General features: G+C 60.2%; 2 protein-coding genes across 2 annotated transcripts; both read right to left on the bottom strand.

Moving 5' to 3' along the window:
• Positions 1-615: 615 nt before the first annotated feature.
• ECH1 (enoyl-CoA hydratase 1) lies at positions 616-3316 on the bottom strand. Its single transcript, XM_057399867.1, has 10 exons — positions 3184-3316; positions 2446-2617; positions 2279-2367; positions 1976-2100; positions 1844-1892; positions 1708-1772; positions 1495-1565; positions 1329-1400; positions 1093-1243; positions 616-760 (listed from the first exon to the last, which is right to left on the bottom strand). The coding sequence occupies exons 1-10, from the start codon at positions 3212-3214 to the stop codon at positions 656-658; spliced, it is 930 nt and encodes a 309-aa protein (XP_057255850.1). The 5' UTR covers positions 3215-3316; the 3' UTR covers positions 616-655.
• Positions 3317-3650: 334 nt separating this feature from the next.
• HNRNPL (heterogeneous nuclear ribonucleoprotein L) lies at positions 3651-9886 on the bottom strand. Its single transcript, XM_057399877.1, has 13 exons — positions 9631-9886; positions 9039-9157; positions 8724-8961; positions 8144-8229; positions 7888-7984; positions 7680-7752; positions 5415-5486; positions 5000-5280; positions 4785-4906; positions 4496-4697; positions 4007-4064; positions 3828-3923; positions 3651-3741 (listed from the first exon to the last, which is right to left on the bottom strand). The coding sequence occupies exons 1-13, from the start codon at positions 9847-9849 to the stop codon at positions 3683-3685; spliced, it is 1722 nt and encodes a 573-aa protein (XP_057255860.1). The 5' UTR covers positions 9850-9886; the 3' UTR covers positions 3651-3682.
• Between the last annotated feature and the right edge of the window lie 12 nt (positions 9887-9898).

Genomic DNA, 9898 nt, shown 5'->3' with positions numbered 1-9898 from the left:
AAAGGCCCCAAACCCACCCCAAGCACCCCCTAACCTACCCAAATTGCCCTCAAAAAGCCTGAAATACCCCAAAAGGAGCTGAAAGTGTCCCAGAATAGCCCAAAACAGACTGGAATGCCCCGAAACTGCACAAAACCCCACCCAAATTGCCTCAAATCAGCTCAAATGACTCCAAAAGTTGCCTTAATTGTCCTAAGACAGCCCCCAAATAGCCCCAAATTCCCCAAAGCAGCTCCAAATATCCCCAAACTGCAGGAATTACCTCCTATTTTGCACAAACAGCCCAAATTGGCCCAAACTCAGCTCCAAACCTTCCAGAAAAGCCCCCAAACCACCTTGTAATGCTCCCAAACTCCCCAAATTACCCCCAAACCACCAGATCCCAAAGGGCAAACATCCATGCCCTGCTCCTAAGCCTAAGGAGCCAGGACAGAAAGCTGGTGCTGGGAATCACCTACACATGGTGAGCTCTGGAATGGTGCCACCACCGTGGTAATCCACCCTGGCTTTGCCACCTACACCTCATGCTGTGAACACCCCATGGCAGCACCCTGGGGACACCCCCAGCACTACAACAGCCCCGTGGCCCCTCAAGACCCCCGGAAGAGGCAGGCATGGGTCCAAGCAGGTTTACTGGGGTTCCCCCACGGGGTCCCTAAAGGTTGCTGAATGGGACACCCTCGGGGGCCTTCTTCTCCATGGCTGCCTGAGCTGCAGTGACCACATCCTGGCTCTGCAGCATTCCCATGTTCCAGGTGGCCTGCGGATGGGATGGAGACAAGAGGGGGCACCCTTGGGAATGAGACACCCTTGGGAACGGGGACAGGATGCCCTTGGGGACAGGAATGGGATGCCAATGGCAAGGGGGACAGGGACAGGACACCCTCGGGAACAGGACACCTTTAGGAATGGCATGCCAATGGGGACAGGACACCCTCAGGCATGGGAACAATGGGGACAGGAGACCCGTGGAGATGAAGATGGGACGTGGGATGGCAACAGCGCTGAGCTGGGGCTGTTGTGGTTGCCCGGGGCTGACGCCAACCCATGGAGGGGTGACCCATCCCCACAGGGGTAACCCATCCTCCTCACCATGTAGCGCAGGCTCTCGGGCACAGAGTGGTCCCGGGCGTACAGCAGGTTCTCTTTGGTGCCCTGCACAGCCACGGGGCTACGGGCAGCGATGGCCTCGGCCACTGCTATGGCCGCCTGCACCACAGAGCCCTTGTCCGGGAACACGCGGCTGCACGGGGGGGGACACATCGGGACATGGAGGACACTGAGGGACACCCAGGGGACACCCAGGGGCCAGCCTGGGGCTGCAGTACCTCACCAGCCCACAGCTCTGCGCCTCGGGGGCCATCATCTTGCGGGCGGTGAAGGCCAGTTCGTTGACCAGGCTTGTTGGGAAGGAAAAGGGCTTGTGAGGTGACGGGGGGGAACTCTTCTCTTGGTGTCCCCACGTCCCCCCACTTTGGTGTCCCCACAACTCACCTCTGGCTGCCCACAATCTTGGGGAGACGCTGCAGGGTGCCCACATCGGCTGCCAAGCCAATGTCCACCTCCTGCAGGGATGGAGATGGGAGGGGCCATGTGAAGGGACACAGAAGGGGCCACAGGGGCATCTGAGGGGTCTTGGGGACACCCAAGGAACCACCAAGAGACCTGATGGGCCTATTGTCCACCACTGGGGCCCCACAAACCCACCTTCACCTGGAACCAGGCATCCTGGCTGCAGTACCGGATGTCACAGGCACAGATGAGGTCGACTCCTGGCACGAAGCAGCCCATGAGTCGGTGTCACAGAGGGATCCCATTGTCCCCCCATCCCACCCCAACTGACCTGCACCGACGCAGGCGCCGTGCACAGCCACGATCACCGGCTTGGGGCACTGTGGGACACACATGGGTGACAGGGGGACACCCCCAGATCCATCCAACCATCATCCAGCCACCATCCCTCCCTCCTTGCCACCTTTTCCAGCACAGAGAAGCTCTCCTGGAAGGCGCAGATTTTCCTCCGCAGGTTCCAGGCCTTCCTGGCCGGGTCGTCACCCTCCACCATCAGGAGCTCACTGCCCATCTCCACCAGGTCAATCCCTGTTGGGGACACAGGCTCACCCCCAGGAGCTGGGAACAGATACCCCACAGCTCCCCCCCAAGGGGGAAGACGCCACCAAACGCCCCCTAGATGAGGTCAGGGAACCCTCAACCCCCCCCTCATCACAGGGCACTATCAAGCCCCCCCCCCCCCCCCAAAGAGAGCCAAAGGCCTCACCAGCAGTGAAAACCTTCCCTGCCCCGGAGATAACCACAGCGCGGCAGGAGGAGTCCTGGCCGATGGCATGGAAGCATTCCACCATCTCCCTAGGGAAATGGGACCATGGTGGGAATGGCACCGGGCCCCCCCCAACAGCTCCCAGCCCCCCCAGGCCCCGCGAGCACCTCCAGAAGGCACCATTCATGGCGTTCCTCTTGTCGGGGCGGTGGAGCTGCACATGCAGGACATGCTCCCGCTCCGACCTCACCTGCAGCGTCTCAAACCCGCGGCGCAGCCGCTCCTGGGCCCCCGCCTCGGTCGCCATGAGCCGGTGTGGCCCTCGCAGCCCCCCCAGCGCTGCACAGGCCCGAATCAGCGCCAGCACTGGGGAGAGCCTGGGGGGGTACCGGGGAGGGACCAGGACCCACGGGTAAAGGACTGGGCAAAGTCTCAAACCTGCTAGAAAAGCACTGGGAGACCCTGTGAGATGAACTGGAAGCCACTGGAACAGGCCTGGGGCAGCGAGGCCTAGTTAATCATCATCCCAGCATGGGCAATGGTCAAGGCAATGGGGGGGGGGGGGGGGGGGGGGGGGGGGGGGGGGGGGGGGGCGGAGGGGTGGGAAATTGAAGGGTTAGGAGGTCTGGGGGAAGCCATAAGGGGGTCTGGGGAGCCTAACGGGGTCCTGGGAGGGGTCTAGAGGGGTTGGGGGACCCTGGGGGGGGGGTATAGGGGCAGGTTACAGAAGGGTTGGGGGGTATGGGGGCTAAAGTAGGGCCTGGACGGGTCACAGGAGGGTTGGGGAAGGCACTCTGGTGTCAAGGTCAGTGTGAAGGTCACGGGGGGGGTCACACGAGGCCGGAGGTGTCCCATGGGGTGAGTTGGGGGGGGCATTTAAGGTCAGGCCTCCGACTCACGCGTACCCCGCAGCAGGCGCAGTCCCACCACCGCCATCAGTCCTCCAACGGGGCCGGAGCAGCGAGACGGGAGGGAGAAGCGCCGGCCGTTTCTGGTCACGTGACGGCAAGCATCCCCTCCTTCTCATTAGCGAGACCGATGTGTTCTATTACTGCCCCCTACCGACGCATCTGGAGACCTCCAAGCCCATACTCTGCATAGCCACCCCAAAACGCACCTTGAATTGCCCAAAATGCCCCCAAATCACCGTAGAAATGGGGGGTAGGGGGGCGACCCCCGCCTCCCGCCCCGAGGCACAGGTTGTTTTCCAAACGAGTTTATTGAAGGGGAATGGGGGAGCACACAAACAGCCTTAAAAATGGGGGGGAAGAGGTCAGGGGGTGGAAAAAGGGAAGATCAGCCTTAAAAAAACAAGGGGGGGGAAGGGGGGGGGAGAGACCCCCCCCCGAGGGGATGGGGGGGTCCTGGGGGTGTTGCGGGCACCCCCCGCTGTTGACATCCTAGTTAGGAGGCGTGCTGGGCAGTGGAGAAGCAGAGCTTGAGCGTGTAGGGGTACGGCCCATCTGTGTGGGGGAGAGAACAGGGCGTTAATGGGGATTGGGGGGGAGGGGGTTTGAGGTGTATTTGGGGGGGGCTGAGGGGCACTCACTGGGGTTCTTCATCTGGAAGTGGTTGAGGAAGCCGAGGGTCTCGAGGGCGTCGCTCTTGGAGTCCCACTCCAGCAGCCCTGAGGAGCTGCGCTCGCCTGGAAAAGAGGGGGGGCCTAGCTCAGTGACCCCGCCATGGCCTGCAGCTCCCCGGGCTGCCCCCCCCCCCCCTCATACTCACTCTTCCCCGAGAAGACCTTGACTGAGGAGGGGCGCTTCACACCCAGCTCATCGCAGATCTGGGGAGGGAGAAGAGGAGAAAGGTGAGGAGGAAGAACAAGGGAGGAGGAGAGGGGAAAAGGGGAGAGAAGGGAAAGGAAATGAAGAAAAACAGGGAAGGGAAAAGAAGGAAAGGAAGACAATGAAGAGGAATACAAGAAGGAGAACAAGAACCAAGACAGGAGGAAAAGAGAAGGACAAGGAAGGGAAGAAAAAGAATGGAGGAATAGAGGACAGGGAAGAGAACAAACTGGAGAAGAAAAGGAAGGAGAGGAGGAAAAGAACAAGGAAGAGGAGCAAAAGAAACTGCAGAAGAAAAGGAAGAGGAGGAAAAGAGAAGGCCAAGAAGCAAGAAGAAGGATGAGGAAGAGACGAAAAACAGAGAATGAAGAACTCCTGCAAAGGCAGAAGGAAGAGAAGAAAGAGGAAGAAGAGGAAAAGGAGACCACACCTCATAGAAGTTGTCCTCAGTGACCTCGAGGGGTGCATTGAAGAAGTGCAGGACGTTGCTGGGGTGCTGGATGCGGTTCTTGGCCGCCTGCTCTGGGGTGGAGAAGCGGTTGTTGCGGGAGCCACTGAAGTCCTTGTAGCTGCAGGAGCCGTCCTCCAGCCCGTAGGACTGCCCAGGCATGATGGCCTGCTGCTTGGAGACACTGCCAGGGGTGGGAGGGGGCACGGGGAGGTCAGCATGGCACTGGGGGGGGGGGTACCACGAGCCACCCACCCCAACCAACACCTACCATACGTTGAGCTTCTGCCCAAACATGAAGTTGTTGTTGAGGTGGGTAATGGCCCTGTCCACGGCATAGCCATCGGCCATCTCCACCATGGCTGCTCCTGGCTTGCTCTTCATGAACTTCACCTGCAAAGGGATGGGGCGCATCAGAAACACCCCCTCGAGACCCCAAACCCCCCGTGGGAGACCCCCAAAACCTCCAAGGCCCCCCCCACTGACCTTCTCAACGTTGCCGTAGAGGCAGAAGATGTTGAACACGCGGTCGCAATTCATCTTGGACTGGTCCAAGCCATAGACCATGAGGACGGGGCTGTCGGCGTGGGGCCCATACTCCGGTGGCGGGGGTGGGGGTGGGGGGTGCCCATACTGGGGACCATAGCGGCTGGGTCCTCGTCGGTGCCCCCCAACTGGAGGGCCCATCCTTCTGCCTTCATAGTGGGGTGGTGGGGGCCCGTAGCCTTCATCGTGGTAGTGCCCATGGTAGCCACCATGGGGTCCTCCTGCACAGGGAGGAGGTTGGAAATCCCCAGCCCCACCTCTATGGCTCCTCTTTCACAGGGAGGACGTTGGAGCACCCTTGCCACCACCTCTGTGGGGTCACCCTGCAAAAGTAGGTTTGAGCCCCTACACGTACCATATTCCGCAGGGTGATCCCCAAGGAGTGGGGGCTGCCGTTGGCGCTTGTTGGGGTTTCCTCCTTGGTCTCCTGTGGGGAGAAGAAGAGGTTATGGGGGGATCTGAGGATGACGGGGGCCCCAGCACCGCTCCCAAAGGTGCTGCGGACCCCCCCTCCAGCCATCAACAGCCCCAGGGTGGCTTTCGCGGATCCCCCCCATCTCCAACCAGTGGGGATGGAGAGTGAGGGGGGCCCATACTGGGAGCTGCCCCCCTCCCCAACACCACCATCACCCCCCCGAGGAGCTGTTCCCATCTCCCCCCTCCCCCAAGCTGCCCTATGGAAATGGGGGTCCAGCGAGGCCCCATTGGGATACTGCTCATTAATAGACAATTAAGGTACAGAAAGGAGAATAAAGGACATGAATTACTGCTAATTAAGTCATTAAAGTGGCAAAAACACCTCCCGACCCCCCCGAAACAAGTGGGGGTTCAGGCAGCAAAGCAACAGCAGAACCAGCTTCAAGGAGCCAGCACGGCCCAAGGCATCGACCACGACCACGGCACCGATCCAGTTGCTCTTCTTGTTCCCTTCCCGCTTCCGTAGAGCTTTATTCCCAGTTGGATACAAAGCTTGGGGAAAGGGGGGGGTTGGGGGGCTACTTACAGCATAGAGGGGGGGGGTTACAATAGTACAAGGTCCAGTTTTGGCACATGGAATGATCTCGCTGTCTTTCTCTTACCCTTGGACGCTTCAAGAGTTAGGACAGTTGGGAAAGATGGGCGTCCCACCAAACAAACACTGCGACCCTGCATCACATGGTTTCAGAGTCACAAACACAGGTCCAAAGGCACCAAACCCGCCACAATTCCACTTTAAAAAAGAGAAAAAAACACTCTTTTTTCTTAGCAAAAAAACGTTAAGTCTCGCTGCTGGTTTGTTTGCTCCTCAGGAGGTACCAAAGGAGGCCACAAAGGGGTGGTGAGAAGTGTGTCCCTCCATTCCTGCCACTGTGTGGTGCGTCGGGCTCTGTGGAGCTCTGTCCCATGTGCGTGTCTCCTCTGAGCATGGACAATGTGTCTCGGCTCGAGCCAGACCCAGCTCCAGCCTCCTACGGGCTTGTGTGTGATGTTTTTGGGTTGAGTTTTGCCTTAAGCTGGGATTTGGGTTGGGGCTAGTTTTGGTGTTCTCCGCTTGGCGCTGATGTGGTGGCACTTGGCTGCAGGAGAGTCCTTGGATGGTGGTTGTGTCCTTGCAATGAGCTCATGGTGCTGCTTGGGGTGGTTTTTTTTTTGCTGGCTGCTGCGTGTTTCCTCCACTTTGGTTTTGTTCCTACACTTGTGTGGTGTGAGCAGGAGGAGGAGGAAGGTGGAGGAAGGAATGTGCGGAAGAAGGTGACGCCCGCTCGGGTTTTCCGCTGGTGTACGTGCAAAAGGACTGCTCGGAGCTGGGAAAGGCCACGTTATGGCATCCCACCACCCAGCCCAAGAGCCCCCCCCCAGCTCCACACACCCTACACAACACGAAGAGGGAGGGGAAGCTGCCCCTCATGACCCTCCTTCAAGCACTCTTTCAAAAGCGGTCGGCGAATCCCAATCCCACCATCCTGAACATCCCACCCCAAGTCCCCAACCCACCCCAGTCCCCCCGTCAAAGGCACCCAACGCTCACACCCCAGCTTCAGAACACAAACAGGGGTTCTTCTCCTTCCCATCACCCCCCAAAAAGCACTGACCCAACGTGGAGGCCACCAACAGCCAACCCAGCATGGAGGCATCAACTCCAAAGGGGACTATCCAGGGGCATGGGGGTCTTTTCCCACCCCTTCCATAAGATCAAGGGAGCTGGTGTCTCCCTTCTGATTCTACAGGGGCTGGGAATGCCCATAACGAAGGCAAGAACATTCCCAACTCACCCCATAACTCCACTTTAGGTAATTCCAGTTGGGAACATGAAGCCCACAAAGACTCAGGGAGTAGGGCAGACACAAGGAAGCAAAAGCACTTCCCACCCGCATCCCCCCCAGCCTCACAAAACCCCTTCAACCCCACATATTGGCAGTGCAGATGCAACCCCCCCTGACGTCCATCACCAAGGAATGCACAGAACGAACCCAGAAGACACAGAAACACCTCCCCACAGCCGCCGCCGCGCAGTTTTCCACCTCCATTCACCCCCTCCCCGGCGAGCCCGGGGCCAGCTCTGGATGTAGGGATGGGCCATGAGGTGTGGTGGGTTGTGGTGCCCGAATGTAGGTGCACAAGGGGCTTCACTGGCCATTACCTTGTCCGCTGAGGTTGGGGTTGGTGTAGTCCCAGGTGTCTTGGTCATTCTTGAACACGTTGAGGCGCGTGGGCTGCAGGAGATGGAGGAAGTGGGGATGAAGCAGTGTCCGGGGGGTGCTGTCCCCCCCTCAACGGGTACAGTGTCCCCCCCAATGGGTACAGTGTGCCCCCACGTGGGAGCTTGTCATCGGGGGGTCAGCTCTTACCTTGGCATACTCGATTTTCAGGGTACAACACCCCGAGTAGATGTCGGCGCCGTTGAGGGACGCTTTGGCGCGTTGGGCGCTCTGCACCGAGTCAAATGTGGAGGGGAGGGTTAAGGAGGTTTGTGGCCACCAAAGAGGGTTTCAGGTTTCGTTATGTGGGATCTCTGACTGCTCTCAGAGCCAGAGCCAAAGCAACCCCCAGCCGGTAAAGGCAGCCCCGAGGCAGCTCCAGAGCCCCTGGAGCATGGAAGGATATTCCACCATGGCCTGGACACCGTTTTTCCTGAAGATAACAATTCTCTGCACAGGACCACAGGGGTTACAGATGGTGTAGAGCACGTCCTGGGAGGGGGGACAGGGGAGGAGGTGTGAGGAACCTGGGTGAGGCACCATGGGAGCCCCTCCAAAGCAGCAGAGAGCATGGAACGGTTTGGGTTGGAAGGGGTTGAAAATCATCTAGATCCAACCCACCAGGTTGCTCCAAGCCCCGTCCAACCTGGCCTTGAACCAAACCTTCTCCATTCAACCCATCCCAGTGTCACCCCACCCTCAGAGGGAAGAACTTCCTCCCAGTATCCCATCCAACTCCTTCCCCTTCCAGCTGGAAGCTGTTTCTCCTCATCCTCTCCATCCCTTGTCCCAAGCCCCTCTCCAGGTTTCCTGCAGCCTTTTTATGCACTGAAGCTGCTCTAAGGTCTCTCCTTAAGGAGCCTTCTCTTCTCCAGGCTGACCCAGCCCTGCTGCTCCAGCTCCTGACCATCGCCACGGCCCCACTCCACCAGCTCCACATCTGCCTTTGTGTTGGTACCCCCAAGGCCCTCCAAGGCATCACCCACCGTCGTGATGGAGTAGATGGGGTTGAGGATGGTGAAGAGCAGCACATTGTTGACACCCCGAGAATCATCCGTGTCTCCGGGGCGGGAGATCTTCTGGCTGGTGGAGTAGTTGACAAAGGCTGGGTGCCCGGCAATGTAGATCTGGTTGTCGGCAGCGTAGTTGACAGCATTGCAAGCGCCAAGAATGTCCTCAAACTCCACCAGGGCTTGTCTCTTCTTGGGCATCACCACCACGTAGCTGGGACAGGGAGCACAACCATTGGATCCCCACTGCCACCATCACCACCAAACACAGCACTGGCGGTGGCTCCTCACCTGATGGGCCCGAACTCCTGTAGGGCCTCCACCAGATCAGCCTCCACGACGCCGTCGATCAGGCCCCTGATGTGCACCACCGGGGACGCCGGGGTCTTGTGGGGGTCATCGTAGTTCTCCTGCTAGGAACCGAGGCATTGGCTCAGCAGAACCCAGCGGCACGGCCCGAAGGGAGGAGCCAGACCCTCTCTGCGCCCACCACCGCGGCCTCAGCTCCCGGCTGGGTGCATCACACGGGCCGGTTTGGACCCTGAGGTGACCTCAGGGCACATCTAGTCCCTCCCGGCCCCCCCCCCCGCCCCCATTTTTCACCCCTTGAGCCCCATTCTACTTCTCCTCGCCCCGTTTTTCACCTCCTCGTCCCCGTTTTACCTCCTCCCCGCCCCATTCTACCCCTCCTGGCCCCGTTTAACACCACCCCCCCCACCCCGTTTTACGCTCCTGACCCCGTTAACCCCACCCCCCCACCCCCCCCCGTTCTACGCTCCTGGCCCTGTTTTACAGCCCCCCTCGATCTCCTTCTACTCCCCAGGCACCGTTTTACCTCCCAGGGCCGCTTTACCCCTCCCAAGCGCCCCCCGCCGCCTCTCACCGCTCCAGCGGCGCCGGGCCCTCCGCCAGCCCCCCCCGGCCCGCCAGGCCCGTGCGGCGGCGGCTCCGCGTTCTCGGTCTTCTGGCGCTTGGGAGCTCGGCCGCCATCGCCGTAGTAGCGGCCGGAGCCGCCGCCGCCGCCCGCCGCCATCTTCCCCATGTCGGCACCGCGGCCGCTGCCCTCAGCGCTCTGCGGGCCCCGCCACCGCCGCCGCGACATGGCGCCTCTGTCCGCCGCGCCGCCTCCGCCACGCCCCTATTGGCCCGCC

This window comes from Pezoporus wallicus, unplaced genomic scaffold, assembly GCF_028554395.1.
Source record: "Pezoporus wallicus isolate ANWC-B61680 ecotype Strahan unplaced genomic scaffold, APGP_CSIRO_Pwel_v1 contig_8738, whole genome shotgun sequence".
Taxonomy (NCBI): Eukaryota; Metazoa; Chordata; class Aves; order Psittaciformes; family Psittacidae; genus Pezoporus; species Pezoporus wallicus.
The sequence above is the reverse complement of the archived record's forward strand: the minus strand, read 5'-3'. Positions and strand labels throughout refer to the sequence as shown.

Coding starts and splice junctions, on each gene's coding strand:
- ECH1 (XM_057399867.1), bottom strand. CDS start 3,214: ATGGCGGTGGTGGGACTGCGCCTGCTGCGGG. Junction 1,401..1,494: donor AAGATTGTGGGCAGCCAGAG/GTGAGTTGTGGG, acceptor CTTCCCAACAAG/CCTGGTCAACGAACTGGCCT. Junction 1,244..1,328: donor CAGAGCTGTGGGCTGGTGAG/GTACTGCAGCCC, acceptor CCCCCCGTGCAG/CCGCGTGTTCCCGGACAAGG.
- HNRNPL (XM_057399877.1), bottom strand. CDS start 9,849: ATGTCGCGGCGGCGGTGGCGGGGCCCGCAGAGCGCTGAGGGCAGCGGC. Junction 7,985..8,143: donor GGTGTCCAGGCCATGGTGGA/ATATCCTTCCAT, acceptor CCTCCCCTCCAC/ATTTGACTCGGTGCAGAGCG. Junction 5,487..7,679: donor CCCCAACCTCAGCGGACAAG/GTAATGGCCAGT, acceptor TTCTCCCCACAG/GAGACCAAGGAGGAAACCCC.